This window comes from Panicum hallii, chromosome 9 (assembly GCF_002211085.1).
Source record: "Panicum hallii strain FIL2 chromosome 9, PHallii_v3.1, whole genome shotgun sequence".
Lineage (NCBI taxonomy): Eukaryota > Viridiplantae > Streptophyta > Magnoliopsida > Poales > Poaceae > Panicum > Panicum hallii.
Window position 1 is genome coordinate 6,882,705 of NC_038050.1, and position 22,379 is coordinate 6,905,083.

General features: G+C 44.2%; 3 protein-coding genes across 3 annotated transcripts; 2 read left to right on the forward strand and 1 right to left on the reverse strand.

Moving 5' to 3' along the window:
• Nucleotides 1–799: 799 nt before the first annotated feature.
• LOC112874208 (phosphatidylinositol 4-kinase alpha 1) lies at nucleotides 800–16,012 on the forward strand. Its single transcript, XM_025937409.1, has 26 exons — nucleotides 800–1,558; nucleotides 1,635–1,976; nucleotides 2,066–2,227; nucleotides 3,124–3,294; nucleotides 3,419–3,577; nucleotides 3,685–3,812; nucleotides 4,927–5,230; nucleotides 5,380–5,548; nucleotides 6,029–6,246; nucleotides 6,867–7,025; nucleotides 7,105–7,287; nucleotides 7,995–8,471; nucleotides 8,553–8,912; nucleotides 9,729–9,943; nucleotides 10,141–10,318; nucleotides 10,471–10,607; nucleotides 10,702–10,855; nucleotides 11,166–11,432; nucleotides 11,592–11,669; nucleotides 11,828–11,872; nucleotides 13,016–13,188; nucleotides 13,269–13,464; nucleotides 14,227–14,367; nucleotides 14,646–14,854; nucleotides 14,931–15,092; nucleotides 15,754–16,012. Exons 1-26 carry the CDS (start codon nucleotides 800–802, stop codon nucleotides 16,010–16,012), a joined length of 5,805 nt encoding a protein of 1,934 aa, XP_025793194.1.
• Nucleotides 16,010–17,482, forward strand: LOC112874209. Its single transcript, XM_025937410.1, has 4 exons — nucleotides 16,010–16,583; nucleotides 16,621–16,769; nucleotides 16,914–16,950; nucleotides 17,045–17,482. Exons 1-4 carry the CDS (start codon nucleotides 16,503–16,505, stop codon nucleotides 17,105–17,107), a joined length of 330 nt encoding a protein of 109 aa, XP_025793195.1. The 5' UTR covers nucleotides 16,010–16,502; the 3' UTR covers nucleotides 17,108–17,482.
• A 429-nt stretch (nucleotides 17,483–17,911) lies between these two features.
• Nucleotides 17,912–19,744, reverse strand: LOC112877554 (zinc finger protein CONSTANS-LIKE 16-like). The gene is made up of 2 exons (XM_025941882.1): nucleotides 18,757–19,744; nucleotides 17,912–18,641 (listed from the first exon to the last, which is right to left on the reverse strand). The coding sequence occupies exons 1-2, from the start codon at nucleotides 19,663–19,665 to the stop codon at nucleotides 18,342–18,344; spliced, it is 1,209 nt and encodes a 402-aa protein (XP_025797667.1). The 5' UTR covers nucleotides 19,666–19,744; the 3' UTR covers nucleotides 17,912–18,341.
• Between the last annotated feature and the right edge of the window lie 2,635 nt (nucleotides 19,745–22,379).

The window sequence follows — 22,379 nt, forward strand, 5'->3', positions numbered from 1 at the left end:
CTGAAATTCGTCAGATTGATGCAAAATCTATCTGAAAATTTGTACCATAATGGATTTGTTCGAATTCATATTTAGTTTAAACCTGCCTCTGCCTGGTTGTTGTCTAAGCTCTACGCACATCCCTCTGAATTCTTGTCAGAGTGTCGGAATGACCTTACAGATAACAGATGGACAATGCAGTTCCAGAACTAGTGCATCTCCAAGTACGTAGGAGACAAGCATATCCAGCGTAAACGAGAGCATAGAAGCTAAAGATTTCGCCGTAATAACCCAGCTTCGTGCACGTCCGGACCAGTTGCCGTGGACAGCAGCGGCATCAATGCATCACATGAAACGCCAGCCGGCCCGCGTCGACATCGCGACAGGCTCCCGCAACTCCCCCGTCGCCCTCTCCCACGTCTCCCTCCTCGCGTCGTCGAACTCCTGAAGGACCCGACCGCACCGCGCCCGGGGGTGGGAATCGCATCGACGTCGCGTGCCTTTCTTCCTCGTTTCCCTTGCCTGACTGGCTCCGGGGCTGCCGCCCGCCCGGCCCCAAACATTCGGCGGCCGAGTCAACCGAGAAAATTAACACGAGCCGTCCACCCACCGTGTGTCCCTGTCTGTCCCTTCTCGGCTTCCCCCCGGTCCTCGGCTCCACCAATCGCTCTCGCGTCAGTGGAAGGGAAAAACCAAGGGGAGGGAGGGAGGGAAGGGAGGGAGGAGCGCATCTCCGCCCCGCCCGCGTCGCCGTCCCCGATCTGCCCCCATGATCTGACACCGCATTGCCGCCGCGGTGACCCCTCCCGCCCCCCTCGGCATGGAGGCGCTCAACGAGCTCTGCGACCTGGTGGCCGCGCACCCGGATCTCCTCCTCGCCGACAAGCTCGCGTGGCTCTCCTCCCGCTGCGCCGCCGCCCCGGCGGCCGCGGCCCCGCAGCGCGCGTCCAGGGCGCACCTCCACTCGCTCCTCGCGCTCGCGCGCCTCCTCCCGGCGGGCGGCGCCGGCGCCGGCGGCGATGCGGTGCCCCCAGCCCCGCTGCTGTCCTTTCTCAAGGCCCACGCCTTCCTCTCGCCGGCCTTCTGGCCCCAGTCCTTCGCCCCGGCGCCGTTCCTCTCCAGGCTCCTCCCGCTCCTCGCCGCGGCCCCGGCCTCCCCGGCCCTCTCGTCCGCGCTCTCCGCCGCGCTCCTCGCCGCGCTCGACGTCGCCGACCCGGCCTCCGCGCCGCTCGCCCGCGCGTTCCTCTCCGCCTCCGCCGCAGCGGCGCCCTTGCCGCTCCTCCCCGCGGATGCCGCGCCCGTCGCTGCCCGGCTGCTCCTCGAATTTCCCGCCTCCAAGGATGCGCCGGCAAGGACGAAGGGGAAAGGGGAGGAAGCGGTGGGCGAGGAGAACGGAGGGATCAGGGACGTGGTGCGGAGGTTCGAGGAGGAGCAGGTCGAGGAGCTGGAGCGGAAGGAGGTAGCGTTCAGGCTCATTGTGCATATGCTTGGGGGCGAGGGTGGGCTAGAGGCTGAGCAGGTCGGAAAGGTCAGGAATGCTGCCGCACGGCAAGTCCGATCACTCACGGATTTCCTCAAGGTGAGTTTCTTCCCTTTGTTTCATGCCTGTGTGTGTCGATTGCTGTTTGCTCATTGTCGTGGTGAATGGTTTGCAGATTAGAAAGCGGGATTGGAGGGAGCAGGGAGCACAGCTGAGGGCAAGGATAAACACCAAATTGATGTGCTGCCAAGCTGCAGTGGTGGTGCTGGTGCGAAGCGTTTCCACCATGGATACTGATAGCAAGTCTTCCAAGGATATGCTCCAGCAGACTCTAGCTTGGTTCATCGATGCCACCAAGTCATGCATTCTGTCATCCTGGCGGAAACTGAAGATCTGTGAGGAGCTGTTTTGCACCCTGCTCAATGGGATCAGCCAGATAACTGTCTCACGTGGGGGCCAGCTCCTGCCGGTGCTGCTGATTCCCTTAAAACCGCTTGTTGTGAGCACGTGTTCACAGGCATGTTTCTTTTTCACGTGTGTTGCTTGGACTAAGAAATTTTTGTGTTCATGGTATGTGATCTAATGTGAAATCGTTATTTGATGCAGGCTGACATGACAGGCCGTAGCCCTGGGGCTTTATTTGAGGCAGTGGTGAAGTTGAGCTGTGAGATTATAGAGTTTGGCTGGACGAAAGATAGGGCCCTTGTTGACACATTCATTATGCGCCTAGCTGCATATGTTCGTGAGCGGAACGATTATGAGGAGGAGGTATTCCCCTTTGCTTTTCTCTTAACTAGTTCATGAAAGTTCTGTGATCTATGCAGACTGGAAGAGTTGCTGTGACCCAGGATCTTTTTGGTATATATTATGACAATATCCACAAATCAACATAACTGGATATTGCTCCTGTGCGTTTTGTCAACTAGTTTTCTCAGTGCAATCTCATTTATAGTCAGGCATGCCATAGTGCGTCCTAGATCTTTTGCATATTTCTGTATGGCAATCTGTGCGTCCTAGATCTATTTGGATATGGCAATCAGGCTAGTTGGGTGTCTTACAACAGCATTTGGTTATATCATGAGCCTTGAGTGATTATATGTATAGATCATCCCATTTTTAAGCAGGGGTGTTTTGATAGTGTTAAGTTTTTGTGTGAATAGATAGATGGATCAAGTCATGTATAATTCTGTAAATTTGCTAAAAGAGCAGCACTCATTAACTATTCAAAGCTACCATGCTGCTTTAGAACGACAATTATAACATCTGTTGATATTTCAGTGCTGTGACCTTGTGCATTTGTGGGCTTTGTTTTACAATAATGTCTTCGAGTTTCTTATACTTTAAGCTGCAAGCAGAGTCAGCAGCTATCATTTTAGTTGGTCTTTATTTTGATTTTGACAGTTCTTTCTGCTGTAGCATGATTGCTGATTCAAGCACCGCATTTGTGTTTGTTAAATATATGGTCAGGGTGAAATCATTCTGAAAGTGAACTTATATCTATAGTTGGGACGGAACATTTGTTCTGTCACAAAATTAACCTTACCTGCTGCTGGCAGATTTTATATGACTTCACCTGACTACTTGAAATGACAAACATATGCATTGCAGTAGCATTGAATAACATTCCAGTCCTGGTTGTTGACTTGACTGTGAATCTGTTCCAGGATGGCAAAGGAAAAGATGCAGTTCCAGTTATTCGACTTAATGTCATACGCCTTCTGGCCGAGTTATGTGTTTGCTTAAAAAAATGGGAAGTTGTAGACATGATTTTGCCCCTTTTCATTGAACATCTAGAAGAGGGTGATGCTTCATCTCCAAGTTCATTGCGTCTACGAGTATGGAACTTTGTCTCTTACTCATCTACATATTTCTGCCTTGCAGTTTTAGTTTATGTTTCTTGCAGCTTCTCATTTCAATCAAAGGCATTTTTCTGGAACTCACTTGGTTAAAGTATTGCAGTTATTAGATGCAATATCTCGTGTTGCATGCTTGGGTTTTGAAAAGTCATATCGTGAGAGTATTGTCTTGATGACGAGAAGCTATCTTGACAAAGTTAAAGCTCTAGGGGCTTCAGAAAACAACACAGTGCCATCAGAAGCAACTACTGAGCGTACAGAGGTATGTAATGACTTCTGTAAGAAATTGATTGTATATGTTTATTTACAAAGTGTGATTTTTTACTTCTTTTCTATGTTCCATGCTAACTTTGTCAAAAAATATTCTAGACTCTTCCTGCAGGCTTTCTGCTTGTTGCCTCCAACCTCACAAGCACAAAACTTAGGTCTGACTATCGTCATAGGTTACTGTCTCTGTGCTCAGATGTGGGGCTAGTCGCTGAATCTAAAAGTGGGAGGTAAGGTACTTCGCAGTTAGTTTCTATCGATCATATAAATTTTCTAGGAAGCTTAATTTTACTGGGTCAAAAAATGGCATATATACTATTTTGCTGGATGCAAACAAACTCTTGTTACGTCCGCATTCTGATTTGCGTGCTGGAGTTATTTGTATGGAAAGAAACAATCTATGGATGGTGGTTTATCTTAATTCCGGTTATTGCTAGATGCCCAGTCAGAATGGAGAAAAATCATCTCGAAGTGTTACCTCTGGACTAAAACATTCCTTAAATTTGTTGTGTGCATGGTTGCGTGTGGGTCTAAGGGCCGAGGTTGGACTTTCTCCCTTGACAGGCTGGCGGGGGATCTTCTCCGATGGCATCTAACCTAGGCTTTAAGGCGAGTTGGAGAGAACTACAAATTCTTTGATCAGCTCTTGCTTAACGAATACAAAGACATAACCCTTTAAACAGGCATATGGCAGCTAATGCAACTTTCTTATACTGGTGTAAGTAGATAAGCATGCAAACAACTAATCACTTGCCTCATCTGTTGCCACCGAAGGTGCTTCTGCCTTCCCTTGGGGCCACCCTTGCAGGCTATATATTGATTAGACTTGTAACCTCTGTATAAATGAACTTCATGCACATGCACACCTGTCTTTGTTCATCTCTGCTTTTATATGAATACTTTTCCACAAATATTTTCTGTTTTCTAGCCAAGGTATTATGATGGTCTTTGCTAGAATTCATATATTGAGGATAGCAAAACGTCAAAGCAGTAAATAAATGCTACTTTGGCTGTTCTTAGGTAAGTATTGTGTTTGAAAGGAAGTTTTACATGCTGTCTCACCCTAATCCAAGATGAGCTGTAGGGACATCCACCTTATGCTTCAACAAAAAAAGATAGAAAAGGCTGTCTTGTTGGTTTCCAAGTGAAGAGTAATGATTAGTATGCAAAGAGAGCAACTAACTCGTGATGCTATCTGTTATCACATGGTTCTGTATGTTGTATTATTTTGGTTCATTTCTTCATTTGTTTTACATGATTTTACTATGTCTTGTGCTTGTCTATTTGTCATAATAAAGTCAGCTGAAGCATAGTTTGTAGTGATGTTAATTTTCATTAATGCAGGAGTGGTGCTGATTTGATGGGTCCATTACTTCCTGCAGTTGCTGAAATATGCTCTGATTTTGATCCCGTGTCCACTGTTGAGCCATCATTATTGAAATTATTCCGAAACCTTTGGTTCTACATTGTATTGTTTGGCCTAGCTCCACCCATACAGAAAAATGAGGCACCTTCAAAATCAGTTTCCACTTCATTAAATATGGAAAGCACAAGTGCTATAGCCCTTCAAGCTGTAGCTGGACCATACATGTGGAATAGCCAATGGTCTGTAGCAGTGCAATGTATTGCGCAAGGAACACCTCCTCTGGTAAGTTAATTGAGGGCATAGATCTAGGAACATTTTGTTTTCTATGTTATTAGAAATTTGAACTTCCTTTCCTGGAACTGGTGAACAAAACTGGTACTCTTGCTGTGATTAATACGGTGTTAACATCCTGTATGCTTTCCTGATTTCAGGTTGTGAGTTCAGTGAAATGGCTTGAAGATGAGCTAGAGTTAAATGCTCTACACAACCCAGGTAGTCGTCGTGGTAATGGTAATGAAAACTCTGCTGTTGGGCAGAGAACTGCACTTTCTGCTGCTTTGGGAGGTCGAGTTGAGGTAGCGGCTATGAGTACTATTTCAGGTCCGTGTTTATCCTCTGATGAATGTTTCACAGTTTATTTGGTTATTATTCTGGGGAAAAACAATATTGCACTCCAATCAAATACATTGATGTGTCCAAAGTAAATTGCACTGGAGATCCTTAATTATAATGTTCTGTATAAGGTCTGTAAACTTCAGTCTTTCTGGTATGTATAAACAGTCATGCAAATAAATAAGCTATGCTACCTCAGCATCAGTTTTTCAAAATGCCTGATGTGTTTTATATGTTGAATGTTGTTCTGTACAAATGTATTTTTTTGGGGGAACAACTTATACAAGGAAAACCTGCTATTTTTGGAACCAAAATGAGACAGAGTATATTCGTTTGTCCATTCATTTCCCTTGTTAGAACTAAACTGGATTGTTGGTATTGACATATTCTGGCATTCTTTAAGTGGTATAGTAGGCAGATGACCTTTTGTTGATGTATCCCATTAATCCTTGTTTACTTTAATTTCAGGAGTGAAAGCTACATACCTCCTTGCAGTTGCTTTCCTAGAGATACTGCGTTTTAGTTGCAATGGTGGCATACTCTCAGCTACATCTACATTGAATAAATCAAATAGTGCATTCAGCTGTGTATTTGAGTATCTGCTTACTCCAAACTTGACACCGCAAGTAACTCAGTGTTTGACGGCAGTTGTGCATAGAGCTTTTGAAACGATGTTGTCATGGCTGGTACACTCCTCACTTGGGCAATCTTTTGAAACATCTTTGGCATGTGATAAACTATCTCCGATTCCATCATTTACTTTGAAATATGTAGCAAACTTGAAATTTTGCTCGCCATTGTGATTTACTCTGTTGTTTTCTGTTGAATTTGTATGTAAAAATGCTACAATCGAGGTCATTTCTCTGTCTGGATAGCTTTTAGTTTGTTCTCACATTTTCTTTTGCACTGCACACGTGTTAACATCGAGGATTCTTATTGGGCTATCAAGTTGTTAGGAAATGTGCTGTAGCAAAAGGATACATTAAACATGTTCAATTGTTACTTCTGTTGATCTGAAATAAAGGAATCATGCCTCAATCATCCATTGATTAAGAGGTGTTTTACTTTTCCTTCAAGCAATATAATGGGGCACTGACTATAAGATGTATCTTGTGTTGCAATCTGTTTTGGATCTTGTTTGCACCACTGAATTTCTTTGTGTTCTGCTCCGTTTAACCTGGAGATAATCCATCGTCCATTCATTGCTGATGTATTGTATTTATTTATTGAGATACATCTTAGAGCTAACAATAAACTGGTACTTCTAGCTGTGCAAGTTGCTTATATCTTTTGTTTTGGTGACCAGGAGGATCGCATATCTGATATAGGTGAAGGAGCTGATGTTAGAGAATCTGTTCTTTCTGATCATGCTTGCTTCCTCATAAAGAGCATGTCTCAGAGGGATGAACATGTCCGTGATGTGAGTGTTAAGCTGTTAACACAGCTGAAAGAAAAGTTCCCACAGGTACCTTTTATTTGGCTCGTCATGTTTTAATATTATTGATTTGAGACACATTGATGTACTCTAATATTCTGAATTTCAGGTCCTCTGGAACTCTTCATGCTTGGATTTACTTCTTATTTCCGTTCACAATGAGTTGACTTCTGGCCCAGTCAGTGATCCTGCTTGGGTTGCAACTATACGATCTTTATATCAAAAGATAGCTAGGGAATGGTTAACAAGTGCTCTTTCATATGCTCCGTGTACCACTCAAGGCCTTATACAGGTTTAGTGAATATAATATTATTCAGTCTGACTTTTGTTCCCAGCAACATTGTTCTGAGCTTGTGTGAGGCTGATGCTTTATTTCCTGTTAGTAGATGGTCACTGTTCTGTCAATGTTACAGTTGCCGATTGCTTGTCTGGTTGAGGTTAAGCTTGCGGATCATGTAGATCTTTTTTTCCTTTATTAGATTTCCTATATAGTATGTTTTTTAACTTCGTTTGGAACAATTTATTTTCTTCTTTAGTTGTGCTCATTAATCAGGTTCTGCTGCTACTTTGATTAACTCTTTGATTGTGCATGCATGCATAGCATACTCCTGCCTTTTTTTTCTTTTTCTTTGTGTTTAATCTTCAAGAGTTCATACTACTCTCAGTAATAAATAAGTGGAAGTTTTTGCTATTTGGTAAGGATTTTTCTATTGTTTTGGAGGCTGTTACCTCACATAGATTATATTTGTTGGATATGGCATGTCGAGGGAAACACCTTTGGATTTGCTTTTATATCAGTAGAAATGTATGAACTTAATTTTTCTGAGTCAAAATATCTTGCTACAATTTTTAGCATTTGCTCATTGTTTGTTTGAACATTGTACAAGAATAACATCTGAAGTTTGTGCTTTGTCTTTTGGTTATTGCATATGGATTTCTCTCTTTTTCCACCCAATGCTTTATATAGCAATTGATGAGGGTTTTGATTGCATTGTCTAGGAAAATTTTTGCAAGCCAAGTGGAGTACAAAGAACACAGCATACAGCAGATGTTGTCTCACTTTTATCTGAGATACGTATTTGTAGTGGGAAGAATGATTGGAATGGCATTAGGACGGCCAATATTCCTGCAGTTATGGACTCTGCTGCAGCAGCATCAGGAGCCAAAAAAGAAGCACCTGACTTCACTCTGGAAGTACTCTCTACTGCCGTAGTGAGTGCAACTGTGAAATGCAACCATGCTGGTGAGATTGCTGGTATGAGAAGGTTATTCAGTACTATGGGAGGCGTAAACATGGGCATGGCTCCTCCTGGTACGCAGTCTGCACAGCCTCATCAGTCATTTGATGAAGTTTTTGTATCCAAGTTTGTTAGTCTTCTTCAGAGCTTTGTTGTTGCGGCGGAGAAACAACCAATAGATAATTCACAATTTCGTGAAACATGTTCTCAGGCTACAGCATTACTTCTTGATCATATGGTAAGTCGCTTTTGCAACTAGGTGGCCTGTTGTTTCCTTAATTATGGATTTGACTGTTCTTTCCTATATTGTAACATGCAGATGTCTGATTCTAGAGCAAATCTGGAAGGATTTTCTCAGCTTATACGGCTTCTGTGTTGGTGTCCTGCTTATATTTCTACCCCTGATTCAATGGAGACTGGGATCTATATCTGGACATGGCTAGTATCAGCAGCACCTTCTTTAGGGCCTCTTGTGCTTGCGGAACTTGTTGATGCGTGGTTGTGGACCATAGATACAAAGCGTGGATTGTTTGCATCTGATATGAATTACTGTGGCCCAGATGCAAAATTGAGGCCGCATCTTATCCCTGGTGAGCCTGAGGCACCACCAGAAAAGGATCCAGTCGAAGCAATAATAGCTCATAGACTCTGGCTTGGCTTCTTTATCGATCGGTTTGAGGTATAATTTCACCTTTTCTTCGTTTGTGTTATGAGTTTCTACTATTTCTTTCTATGGTTAACAATGGTACCAGTGTGCATGCAGCACATCTTCATTTGTTCTTACATAACAGTTGTTGCACCTTGTCTTAATCTCTCCTTTTTTTTCTGTGTTATCGGAGTGTATTCCATTTATGGTTGCATACTAGCGTGGAGCATGGAAGGTTTTTGCACTGAAGAAAATCAATAGGGCATTGTGATCTGTACAAGACAGCTTCTTTTAAACTTGTTTCATATGATCTTTTGGATTGGGATTAAGGGATGACATAAATAAAAAGAAAAGTGAATAATACAATAATTTTTCCCTAAATTGTCTGCATTTTATCTCCTTTGTTATCCATCACTTATTCAAGAGTTGTATTGTTGTCTAGAACTTCTGTATGCCTGTCTTTCTGAATTCTCCTGTCGGTGTGCGTATAGATTCAATCTCACTCTGATATTTTATTAGTAGATTCATAATGAATTGACTAAATTTAGAATATGTTTATGTATAGTTAAATATTTGTTTCATACTTCATGTCAGTTATGTATGTTTGGATTGATAAGAAACCCACATAATCCCTAATAAGTCTTTTGCACCCGTGGGATTAAAGAAACTATCTTGCATTGTTTTTTCAAGTAAGAATTAAACTGCAATGATCCACAATATTCTGCAGAAACAAAAGATGTATGTTTTAATTGTACCTAAGTTACATTCCCTTGTTGCAGTGTCTAAGTGTCTTGCATCTATCCTTCAAATCTGGACCTTTGCATCCTTATACAAGTGCTATTCTGGCAGGTGGTTCGGCATGATAGCATTGAGCAACTTCTACTTCTAGGTCGGATGCTACAAGGAACAATGAAGTCTCCAGCTCATTTTTCTCACCATCCTGCTGCTACTGGCACTTTCTTTACTGCGATGCTCCTTGGATTGAAGTTTTGCTCGTGCCAGTCTCAGTCTAACTTACAGAAGTGTAATATGGGGCTTCAGTTGTTAGAGGACAGGGTATACCGGTAAAATTTACTTCGTTGCATTGTTTCTGCATACTTGTATAATTCTATCTATTAGGTTTCAATGTTCCATTATATGCATGCTATAATGTTTCATTATTTCTTTTTTTTTTTAATTTTTCATGCTTGTTTCAGCTGCAAGTTTGCATCTTTGTTGTTTTGTGCTTCCCTGATGTACTTTTCTTTGCCCGTCTTTTCAGTGCTGCTTTGGGATGGTTTTCTTATGCACCTGAGTGGTATGAATCTCAAAACAAATCATATGCTCAGAGAGAGGCTCAGTCAGTGTCAGTATTTGTCCATTTTCTACAAAATGTGCGCAGCAGCAATCCTGTCGATTCTGCTTCAAAGTCACAGGGACGAGAAGGTGAACATAGTACGGTATGACAGAACAACAATTTTGTTCCCCATTAACTTCGCTGATCTCTTCCCCAATTCAGAGAATAAAAAATGCCTCTCTTGTCCCACGCATCTCCTATAAATGTTTTGAAAATTTAAACTTTTATCTCCCTGTCATTTTTCTTTGGTTGCAGGCAGATCAGATCCATCCTGTCTGGGGCTGTGTTGACAACTATGCAACTGCAAGGGAAAAGCGTAAGCAATTACTTCTCACACTTTCTCAGAATGAGGCGGACAGGCTTGAAGTCTGGGCTCAACCAATAAATACTAAGTAACTATGCTACCTTGAGTTTCCATTCTTCCTTTTGTTTCTATGGGTCCTATTGAGTTTGAATTCACATGGGTCTCATGTTATGTGTGGCCAGAGATACTACGACGTTTCGTGGTAAAATCAGCTCAGATAAATGGATTGATCATATTAGAACTGCTTTTGCTGTTGATCCTCGAATTGCTCTCTCTATGCCTTTGAGGTTTCCCACAAATGCAACAATGCAATCCGAGATCACTCAGTTGGTACAAGTATGCTTCTTTCCTATAGCTACCTTTTCAAATATTATATTGCTACTGGGTTTCTTTTTTTTTCTTCACAAGTTATCTTTCATAATATCTTTGCTTTGCATCATGTTCCACCCATATGTGTGTAGAGATTTGATATAATCCTGTAGGAATATACTAGTGAGTTTAGGCAACATCCATTTCGATTAGGTTATCTGATTGGTTACTGAGTTTGAGCAACATTATGCATGTTTGAAATCTTTCTAACTGCTTATTTCTTTCATTGATAAGCTGGCTGATGTTGATATAATTTATCATTTTTTTTTCTGTATAGACACGGTTACTGGAGCTTCGTACAATTCCTGAAGCATTACCTTTTTTCATTACTCCAAAGGCAGTAGATGAAAATTCAGTGCTGTTACAGCAACTACCACACTGGGCTCCATGTTCTGTTACACAGGCATTGGAGTTTCTTACTCCTCCTTATAAAGGACATCCGCGTGTTATGGCATATGTACTTCGTGTCTTGGAGACTTACCCACCTGAGACTGTTACCTTTTTTATGCCACAGTTGGTGCAATCTCTCCGATATGATGAGCAGGTGAGAATTCTTTCAGTGATATGCATGTTTCTGTCATCAATGCTGATTAGGGAAATTTCAGTCTACATCTTTTTCTCTATCATTGCTTATAGAAGCCATATTATTTTCTCGAATATTTTGACACATGCATCTCATTTTTCCTGCCTTTTGACTCATCAGAAACTGGTTGAAGGGTATTTGCTTGGAGCTACTCGAAGAAGTAATATATTTGCTCATATCTTAATATGGCATCTGCAGGTGAAATTTATTTAGATTCTACTCTGTTATATCTGGAATTACCCTGTCCTTTCCTTTTCCCCTCATTTTCTTTAAAATTATTTTTCTATTCTGTAGCTTATTCCTTATGTGAAACTCTTTCACTGATTTTTTTTGGTCTTGGACAAATTGAAATGCAGGGAGAATATGTTGATGAATCTGAGAAAGATGCAGCTGCTCTAAAGGTTTGATCTTTTGTTTTTCTTTAGCTGGATTCTCCATTGTGTCTTTTTTTTTGTATCAAAATATGCATTAACAAAAGATGTACTGTTTTTCTCCATTGTGGTCCTTTTGTGAAGCTTCATTAATAATGTTCGATGCCCCATAATTATGGTCAAGTGTTATTGCCTTGTTTATGATAGTTACCAATACCTAACCAGTCAAAGATTATTTGACCCTAAAGAAATTGAATTAATTCCATCATTCTTGGAAGTTATCACTGCCTGTAATTCTCCATAAATGATTGGCTGGAACAATTAATGCAATGTTATGGGCTTATTGGTGCATACGGAGAAAGAGATTTAAACATGGAGTGAAGAATGTAGCTTAGTGGGTGAAAATAAACATACCGGTACTTTTGACTTATCATGTGTATGTACCATTTTTATATTTTCTTGTCTCAATTCATGTTATGTTCAGGTTTGTGGTAGGCGAAGTGGATTCAAAGGGAAACTATGGTATTTTGAAAGAAGAATTCAAAACTTATCTTTCTTTGTGTACAATTTTATTTGAGATTCATTCTATGTGAAGAGGGACTAAATGAGAAAATTCTGGCTAGTGATAGATGAAAATAAACAGGGATAAGAAATGATGTGTTACTAATTACTGTCACCAGCAAATTCATTTTGCTTCTTCAAATAAATTTTTAGTGTGAAGTTGATATTTTGAAGGGTGATGCAACACTTATGTTACTGCATAAACTCTGCAACACTTCATATGCTACTGCATAAACTCTTTTGGGATTTGTTTTCATGATAATTTGTGCAAGGACAAGTTGAATGCACACCACAAAGAGGTGATTGCACAATATATGCTGTTATGATGTTATAAATGTAATATTCAAGGAAAATCTACATATAATTTTTCATGCTTCCAAACTATATAGTTTAAAATTTATTGGTAGTCAAAGTTTCAAAAGGTTGCCAGAACCTTGTCTGAATCGCCAATACTTGATGCCGAGGGAGCATTTTGTAATTTGTAATAGTTAATGTTTGCAGATTATAATGAAGTTTGCAGCAATTTATTTGATTACATTTATCATACAATATTGTTTCCATGCTTTCAAGGTCACAAGTGTCATGTTCATTTTCATTTTTTTTTCTTTTCAGGGTACTGCATTCCAATCCTTGCTTCCTGCTGTTAGGGACAAAATTATTGAAAGTTTCACTCCAGAGGCTCGTGACATGTTTGAAAGAGAGTTTGATTTCTTTGATAAGGTCACCTCTATTTCCGGTGTTCTTTTCCCTCTACCCAAGGACGAGCGGAGAGCGGGTATAAGAAGGTAATTCTAGAGAGTTATAGTAATGTTTTAAAAATAAAAATTGAGAACTTACTTTTATAGAATTTTGAATTTCCATGCAGGGAACTGGAGAAGATTACGATTCCAGGTGATGACCTCTACCTACCTACTGCAACAAACAAGTTTGTACGGGGTATACAGTTGGACAGTGGTATTCCTCTTCAGTCTGCTGCAAAAGTGCCAATAATGATTACTTTTAATGTTGTTGACCGTGATGGGGACCCAAATGATGTAAAACCACAGGCTTGCATTTTTAAGGTAAATATAATTTTCCTTTACAGTTAATATGCACAAACATCCTTTGCTTCTTAATTTTCTGTAATACAATGATGCGCAGCTCTCTTGCCTATTCAAGAAATGAAAAAATTTACTTCTTGATATCTTTTGATCATATACGGATCTGTAACACTAATCCTTATGATATGGCTAGTGGATTGGTTTGGGATTAGCAGAAAGTTGGAGTGTGTCCTCTCTCCTGAGAGGCTCCGAACAGCTAGATGGAATTGGGATTCTATTCTGCTAGATTAGTCTGATTGCCAAAGCCTTGGCATAGAGTTGGCACCTAGCGATCCGATATAACAAATTAACCAACAAAATGAACTAACTTACCCCACAAACTAAGATCCTAATAAACTGACAATAAGAACTAATCTCCTGTTGCTATTGTGGGTGCCAGGCTGGCATTGTCACTCTTCTTGCAGGTCTTATAGGTGTCACCCACAAAAGCATCCACAACAACTCTCATTTCTTCTTCCTATCTTCAAGAGCATGTTTTAAATATCAATATTGTTAATTAATACTAGGACTATAAGATTACCTACTTTACGATTGACCAGAAAAGTTAGTCGTATTCGAGTATATAAAGGCACCAAAAGTTAATTCTGTAAAGAAAAAGTACGGCACTTTTGTTTTAAACTGTGACTTTACCCTATCTGAACTGTAGTGTGGCAGTGCTATTTCTTCATTTAGCTAGATATCATCCACTGTGCTTAACACAAGCTGGTTTCTATGATATGACAGGTTGGTGATGACTGTAGACAAGATGTGCTGGCTCTGCAAGTTATTTCTCTATTGAGGGATGTATTTCAAGCTGTCGGATTAAACCTGTATCTTTTTCCGTACGGTGTTTTGCCTACTGGACCGGGGCGAGGCATAATTGAGGTGAACTTGTGTTTGCGACTGTTATTTTCTTTAAAAAAACTATATGGACTATGGAGTCACTAAGCGAAACTTATGTGTTTTATTGCCTTCTGTTTCCACTCAAATGTGAGGTGGATTGCTTTAGCTATGAGATAAGTCAACAGAGTTCCTATTTGCATTGCTAATAATTCATGATGTGCTAGTGTCCTTTGCTTTTGTTGATATGTCAGAATATTCCTTTATGCCCAATGGTTATTAGGGTTCTTGGTTTCCACTATATTAATCCAAGGCTGCTGCAGGTGGTCCCAAATACTCGTAGTAGAAATCAAATGGGTGAAACAACTGATGGTGGTTTACTAGAGATATTTCAGCAAGACTATGGTCCTGTAGGTTCACCTTCTTTTGAAGCTGCTCGAGAAATGTTTATGATAAGTAGTGCTGGATATGCTGTTGCTAGCTTACTTCTTCAACCGAAGGATCGGCATAATGGCAATCTTCTCTTTGATAGGTATGGCGTACTCAGCTCTTCAAAATGAATGGTTGAATCTAGAATTTGCAGCTTAACCATCACCTTGTTTATGCAGCCATGGGAGATTAGTTCATATTGATTTTGGTTTTATTTTGGAGATTTCACCTGGAGGTAACATGGGGTTTGAGAGTGCGCATTTCAAGCTAAGCCACGAGATGACACAACTGCTGGATCCATCTGGAACTATGAAGAGTGATACATGGAACCAGTTTCTCAGGTAGGCATATATTGCACACTTCTAAGGAATTAGAGTTTATCCATGCACTTGTATACACTTTTGCCACCATCAATTTTTAGTATCAGATGTGTGAGAGCAAGGGACCTAGAGAAAGCGTAAGGGGGAGGAAAGGATTGCTAAAATTTTTTGTTGCAAAATGCATCATAGCCTTCATCTTAACTTATTGTTATGGTGGTGTAAAAGCATGAACTTAGTTGTTCCTAGCTTGTTATGAACTGAGATGCTTGGAGACATAAACTCGGTGCTGATCATAGTTGGATCAGACCAATGTCTCCATGTACTTCAGATTGCACTTCCCTTCAATTTGTTAGCAAATATTGATCAATATTCGTGCATGAAAATACCAACTTATTTAGGTTATTGAAAACCTGAAAACTGTTGATTAGCAGGTGTGAAACTGTAATCAGTTAAGGAGAGTTGTTGACCTCTGGAAAGCTAAAAAAGATTAAACTTGATTGAGGGTGGATGTCATACTGAAGAACAAACATTCATGATAGGAACCAACTGATCAGTAGTTTCTGAAATGTGGTTCAGACTATTTATAAGTTGATTCTCTGCTGTGAAAAAATTCTCTCTAGCAGTTCGCCGTTTTTGTTGATATGTACATTATGATGTTCTGATTCAAGTATTGCCCTTTCAGATTGTGCGTCAAAGGGTACCTAGCAGCAAGAAGGCACATGAATGGGATTTTAACTACAGTCAACCTGATGGTGGACAGTGGGCTTCCTTGCTTTAGCAGGGGAGATCCTATCAATAATCTTCGGAAGCGGTTTCATCCAGAGATGAACGAGCGCGAGGCCGCAAACTTCATGGTACGAACATGTGTTGATGCTTACAACAAGTGGACTACCGCAGGATATGACTTAATTCAGTACTTGCAGCAGGGTATTGAGAAATAGTTTGTTTCTCGTTTTGTAAATGGTATGCTCGTGTACATCAATTGTATGTAGCCGCTAATTTTTTTTCTTATGTAGAATTGATTTTTTTTAGTTGTATCATTGTATGGTAAGGATGTGGGAATTCACGTGATTAGCAGAGGATGTTTGTTGCACAGAGGCAATTCTTTTCTTCGCACTGCAAGGGTAGAACGGCTCAATTCTTGTGTTTGGCTGCCTGTGTTTTGTTGAAGGGATGGGAACGTATGGGATAACAGCTTCCGTTAGCCACCGTTTTGTATGGCCCGCTGTCAGTCAAACAATATCCTCTTCTCTTCCCAGCGCTTGTTCTCTCCCCGCAGGAAGGAACTTGAGCTCGATCGATTTGCTCGGCCGCCGCGTCGATCCAAACTCAATGGAAATCGGCTGAATCAAATCGACGTTGTTCTGGTCGCGATCAAATCGATTGATTTACCTGCTTTCTTTTTCTCTTGTGCCGTCCGCTCGTCTCCGCATGACACCCGTTGCCACAGGTCGCTGCTGCCTTTTGCTCGCCTCCGTGCAGCGCTCGCCGGACCCCCACGCAGCCCTCGCCTGCCCGCCCCTTGCCGGTCCTCGGCGCCATGCTCGCTTGCCCGCCCCTCGCCGTCTCCATGCGCCGCACAACCCGCAACTCGATCGACTGCTCGCCGTTCGCCGCCTTCATGCGCCGTGCCGCCCGCAGCTCGCCGCGGCCTTCGCACTCGGCGTCGGTCGTCAGGAGCCTCAGAATCCAGAACTTGTACGTGCACTTGCACCTGATATACTCCCAACTTCACTAGATGTATGATTCCTAGTTTTTCTATATGGATTAATGTTTGTCTTTCTATTACGGGATGCTTGTTCAATGCTAACGGCGTGTGTTTATTACCTTGGGCGTTTGTAGCGGGCAGTGTTGGCTAAAAGTGAAGATACTTGCTCAGGTGCTGCAGATTTCACTGAAAGTACAGCTAGATGAAATTCAAACAATGTGCGCCGTGCTACAGAGACTGATGCGATCATGCTTAACGAATGCAGAGCAACGGCGGTTTGAACTGCCGCACCGCTGTCCTTTGTACTTCCCTCCGGACAATATGTTGAGGTGACGGGCATACCCGGGGCAAGACAAAATGACAGGATATATGGCGGTTGCTGATGGGGCGCCAATCTATTTCCAAAGGCCAGCAATGTTGGAGGACGGCAGCCGGTGAGCCATTCTCGACACCCTCTGCCGTCAAAATTTGTGCTATGTCCCTATGTGTTTAAGCGTGGGTCTTCGTGTCCACTGCTTTCCAGCTTTGTGTCACCGTGTACCCGTAGGCAAGCCTTAAGGCACTGTTGGCGTGCCGTCCGTCCTTACTTAAATGCACACTAATCAATGGAGTAAACCTGCCACACAGCCTAACTCTAACAATGATTGATGGGCTCAGCAGTGTACTCTAACCTTAGTTCTTGTGTCTCATCCCGGATAGACTTGTGCTCTCTCTATTCGAAAATGTGAGGCATCGTTTAACCTAATGCAATCTTGAATCAAAGATCGTTAGTATCACATACATTATATCATTCAAAATCATAAAACCGGCATCATATGAAAGCACATTTCCTATATGAATCCAATGCTAACAAGTTGTATGGTATAATGTACAGATTATAAAGCTAACTATTGGTCAAAGATTTAAAATTTTGAATATTGTGCTGTGTGCGCGCTCTACGGAAAGAAAAAGGAGGGAGTATATGAGATCGGATGGAATAGTACATAAATACCTTCATTTTGCGAGGAAACACAGTAAGGTAACGGGTAACCTTAGCTCGGCTTAGTTATCGGGGCAGTCCAATAATTGGCATCCTCAATCTGCTACTATCATGGCCACACAAGATCCAAAACGAATGGAAAACGTGAACAAATTAAGAACCCCCTAAGCAAACCACATAGTATATCATCACTTTGGTCTTACACAGCTTCAGTTCAGAGTTTCAGACCTTTACACATGTAATGTAATACTCCAATGTTCTGGTCGATGAGATCGAGCATCAAACTCTACACACCTTTGTAATTAGTAGATCCTTCTTTACAAACAGAAGAGAAACACCCAACCTAGCTACACATTACATACTTACTGATCCTTAATTAGCTACTTTGCACATTAAATTCTGCACAGGTGGATACAAATATTTCAGTCGTGATTAGGCATCTTGGGGAGCCCTAATAACTCGCACGTGCGGATTCTGCTCAAAACTAACACTAGGTACGTTCATCCCCAATTAAAAGTAGAGTAGAAAGAACATGCTACGTGATACTGTCTGTAGTGTTTAATCTTGCACTGCACGCGTGGTCTCAAAAACGGAAGCGCCCGTGCGCGCCCACTGGCGGCGCGAGCATCATGCCCACGTGCGGCATCGCCCGCGGCGGCTGCTTCTGCGGCGGCGGCGGCGGTAGCGGCGGCAGCGAGCTGCGCTTCACGAACCGGCCCTTCATACGCGGCCGCTTCTCGGCGTTGAGCTTGCGCACCTCGTACCGGATCTTCTTGGCGAACAGCCGCGTCCGCCGCTTCTCCCGGTACCTCGACACCCGCGCCTCCCGCTCGCCGCCTGTCACCGCTGTCACGGCGCCGCCGAGGAGTCCCCTGCACCCCGCCTGCACACGATCCATGGAAGAAGGCAACCGATCAGTTATTCGGATCCCAAAGACCCGGTGTGTGGAAATGGAAGAAACTGTAGATGCCATGCTTGAGCCGTATAGTAGTGCTTACCGGGAAGTCCGACCAGGACTCGTAAGGATCGAGGTGAGGACGCTCGCCGTGAAACCACGGCGATCCGCCGTCGCGGACCCACGAGGCGATTACTCCCTCGTAGTTGAGCTTGAGTATCATCTCTGGCCGCTTCCTTTTCTTCTCATCTCGTTCCGGCGCCGGCGCCGCCACGGCCTCGAGGTTCATGCCCAGGTCCACGTTCACCTGAGGCTTCTCCTCGTTCAAGAAACCCAGATCATCAAACCCGTCCTCCACTCCCATGAGGAGGCTCTCCATGTCCGCGGCGAAGCTAGCGAGCTCCATGTCCGGGACGTCGAACCCGGAGAGCCCGTCCGCCTCCGCCGAGCCGGAGGCGAACTCCGGCGACGTCTCCGCGAGAGACGAGATCAGGCAGGCCGGCTTCTGCTCCCCCTCGTCGGCCACGGGGTTGTAGAGCTCGGCGAGCATGGGGTCGAACACCGGGACGCGGTACAGAAGATCCTCGTCGTCGTCGTCCTCCAACCCGTAGAAATCGTTGTCGCCCACGATGCCGGAGCCAGACTCCTCCTCCGCCTCGAGGTCGGGCACCGCTGCCGACGCGGCCGCGGCGATCGAGGCGGGCGTGGCCTCGTGCTTGCCGCTTCCCCCTGGCTTGGACCGCGGCGTCCGCGGCCGGCGCTTGAGGCCGTGGAGCCACGCGGGCGAGTCGGGGTCGCGCGGAGGGGAGGAGCAGGACGCCGAGGGGAGGCGGACGCGGTGGTGGCGGCGCGCGAGCGGGTTGGCCGAGTGGACGGAGGCGTCGCAGGCCTGGCACAGGAAGGCGTCGTCGGCGGGGCAGTGCCACCGCGCCCGCCGACGCATGCAGCCGTCGCAGGAGCGCGCCGTGCGCGCGCCCAGCGCGGCGCCCGTCGCCGATCCGGCGCTCGTCATTTCGTCGAACACTTCTGCTCCCGGCGGTTAGGTTAAGCGAGTGCTTAACAAAAACCGGGAACAGTGTGGGGGCGAGCTCCAAAGCCCTTTCCTTTATAAAATTGTGAACCGGCCCCGGGAACCCGGACCCACCGGCCAGTGACGGTTGGTGCCTATAGTCGTGATCGGGAAGCGGGCACGTGGGGCCCTTGAATGCGCTTTTGGGCTACGTGGCGCGAGGAGGAGCGAGGGCTGCGTCCGGTGGGCCCACGAAAAATGCTTATCTTGAAGCTCATTGGCTGGGGAGCGCGCGGAATCCGCTGGGCTGGAATGCTATTGGGCTGCCTGTCACGCAGTTGGATTTCCCGCGGGGCCCATGAGGTGTGGACGATGACGTGGACTCTCCCCGGCTAAACTCTACTGCCTCCTCTCCCTCTCTTCTCTTGCATATGATATTGGCCTATTGGGCGACTCAGCAGCTAGCGTGTACCATCATGGGCACAGGCTGACTTGTCTTCGCCGTTTGCTCCCATGCACATCCGTACCTCTTGAAATTAGCTGCCGGCATATTAGATGTGAATCATGTGCCAAATATAGAACGAATACCTCAAAATTTGGAGAAAACAAACATCTAGAATAACCAATTTCCTTGGTTTGACTTTCGGCAGATTGCATTTTAGAAACATATAAAAGCTGGTACCTAATGCCAGTTGCACAATACTAAAAGTAACCAATAGCCACTCGCCCGCCAGCAGCAGTCTGGTGGCAAGTAATTAAGGCGTGGTGCGTATTTGGAAAAGTAGCACTCGCGTATCTGTGTCTGGAAAATTATGTTAAGATCCCACCTTTTAATTTTCAAGCAAGGGCAAAACTAGAACAAAAAATAACCTAGGTGCAATACTATAACTACTGTAGCTAATGTGCTAGCGTTTCAAGCAAAAAATATTAGTTGGAGATGTTCTGGAGTGCCGAATTTTGAGCTTGATGGATGCAAATTTGATCAATATATGCGTATTAGCTATAAAGATACTTTGTGCACACCAGGGAAGGTGCACAAGCTCAGACTGAATATTTAAACCATCATAAAACTCTCCGTTCCTGATTACAAACTTACAGGTTAGGTTACAAGGATATACCTCTCTGTTCTCGATGCTTATTAGCATGTATTTGGAACTACTAGCTAGTCCAACTGTTTCATTTGTTGGCATTGCTCATCCAAAGAAAAAGGGATTGCTGTCTTGCTGACATTACGGTCGCGACTTAAGTAGCAAATTCAATGGATATGCAACTTCTGTTGTAAAAACGTCTACTTATTATTCGACAACAGTAAAACAAACACCAGACTTTTCACAAAAAAAGTAGCAGAAAGTTCATTTGGGGAAAAAGGCAAAAGGAAACAATATTCTTCTTCTCGGTAAGGCAAAAGGGAAGTGATTATTGTTCGTACTGTCTTGCACATGAATTTAGATATCACACATGTTCCCCTACTTGCGAGAAATACGATACATCCCTCTTAGCTATGAAGAACTTCTCGTGGACGTTGACAGCATGTCGACCCATGTAAGTAGTCCCCATCAAGAAAGGTCACTATATATCTTTTCTCGCGCACACAAATACACGCAAAACCGACAATGATTGTATACGCAGGATAACTCTGATCTCTTTCTCCGTTCCCGTTCCTACATACGCTCGGCCATTTATTTTTGAATGGTTGAACAACTCTGGCAAAAGGAATTTTGTGCTCCTGCTGTCCTGCATGTACAAGTGCAGCTACGAAACACTTGGAGTGCCGTTCGTTTCAAAAAAAAAAGAGGAAACACTTGGAGTGCGAGTTGCAAGTATATTCGTAGAAGTGTGGCTCGCTTTTGTTTTAGCTTAGCAAGGTCGTCGGATCTTCTGAAGACTCATGTACCACAAAAAAAAACATGTTAAGGACTTAAGGTGCTAAAGCAGAGTGGAACACTAACTTAAAAGAAAGCTCAGTTTAAGTGGTCCGGGTTTAGTACGTCCACTACCAAAATCATCCCCACCCAAGCTAGGCTCCATTAGGGTGAAGAAGTAACGGTATCACCTCCTGATCCTCTCCATTGGTCTCATCAGGTACTCGCTGCCCACGTGTCAAGGCTAATGGCTCCCGGCTCCCGCTCCAAATTTCCCCTCGCGGCGGCACCCCAACTTGACGGATAGCGGGATAGGCACGCCAGATCACGCCGACGGCGACCCCGGGGCCCCACGGCGACGCCGCGCTCCTCTCCTCCGATCCGCGGCGACGTGGCCGCATCGACCCCATGGGTCGCGTGTGGCCCGTACGCAGCGATCACGCCACGACCGGTGGTTCCCCCCCCCCCCCCCCGCGTGGGCCCCCACCTCTCTGTACCTCCCGGGCCCCCGCCTCCCGTGCGGGCGACTGGCGAGAGGCTCTCGGGCTTGGCTCGGCTGCGGCTATTCGGCGGCCAGGGAGCTGGTGGCTGCACGTTTGGTGCCTTCCCCACGGCCCACACCATCAACTGGGGCTTTGGCCGCGGCCACAGGGGAGACGACGGCCTCGTCTCTTTCTGGAGGTCTTCTGGTACGAGTAATCCTTGGGCTCGCCGCTAGCCAGGGCTATTCGATTCGGTCGCGTCGCTGTTGCTGCCGCTTGTGAGGGCCATAGGGTCAAGCGGCAGAGGTAGATGGGAGTGATAAGTGAAGAACCACGTAACGGAACTGGATGTCTTTCAGTTCAAAAGAACTGG

What these genes read in the sequence shown, in the direction of transcription:
- LOC112874209 (XM_025937410.1), top strand. Translation starts at nt 16,503, where the DNA reads ATGACACCCGTTGCCACAGGTCGCTGCTGCCTTTTGCTCGCCTCCGTG. An exon ending in AGCCTCAGAATCCAGAACTT is followed by an intron (nt 16,770 to 16,913) that starts GTACGTGCACTT and finishes GGGCGTTTGTAG; the next exon opens with CGGGCAGTGTTGGCTAAAAG. An exon ending in AAGTGAAGATACTTGCTCAG is followed by an intron (nt 16,951 to 17,044) that starts GTGCTGCAGATT and finishes TAACGAATGCAG; the next exon opens with AGCAACGGCGGTTTGAACTG.
- LOC112874208 (XM_025937409.1), top strand. Translation starts at nt 800, where the DNA reads ATGGAGGCGCTCAACGAGCTCTGCGACCTGGTGGCCGCGCACCCGGAT. An exon ending in GAGAAGGTGAACATAGTACG is followed by an intron (nt 10,319 to 10,470) that starts GTATGACAGAAC and finishes CTTTGGTTGCAG; the next exon opens with GCAGATCAGATCCATCCTGT. An exon ending in TCTTAATATGGCATCTGCAG is followed by an intron (nt 11,670 to 11,827) that starts GTGAAATTTATT and finishes ATTGAAATGCAG; the next exon opens with GGAGAATATGTTGATGAATC.
- LOC112877554 (XM_025941882.1), bottom strand. Translation starts at nt 19,665, where the DNA reads ATGACGAGCGCCGGATCGGCGACGGGCGCCGCGCTGGGCGCGCGCACG. An exon ending in AGTCCTGGTCGGACTTCCCG is followed by an intron (nt 18,642 to 18,756) that starts GTAAGCACTACT and finishes GATCGTGTGCAG; the next exon opens with GCGGGGTGCAGGGGACTCCT.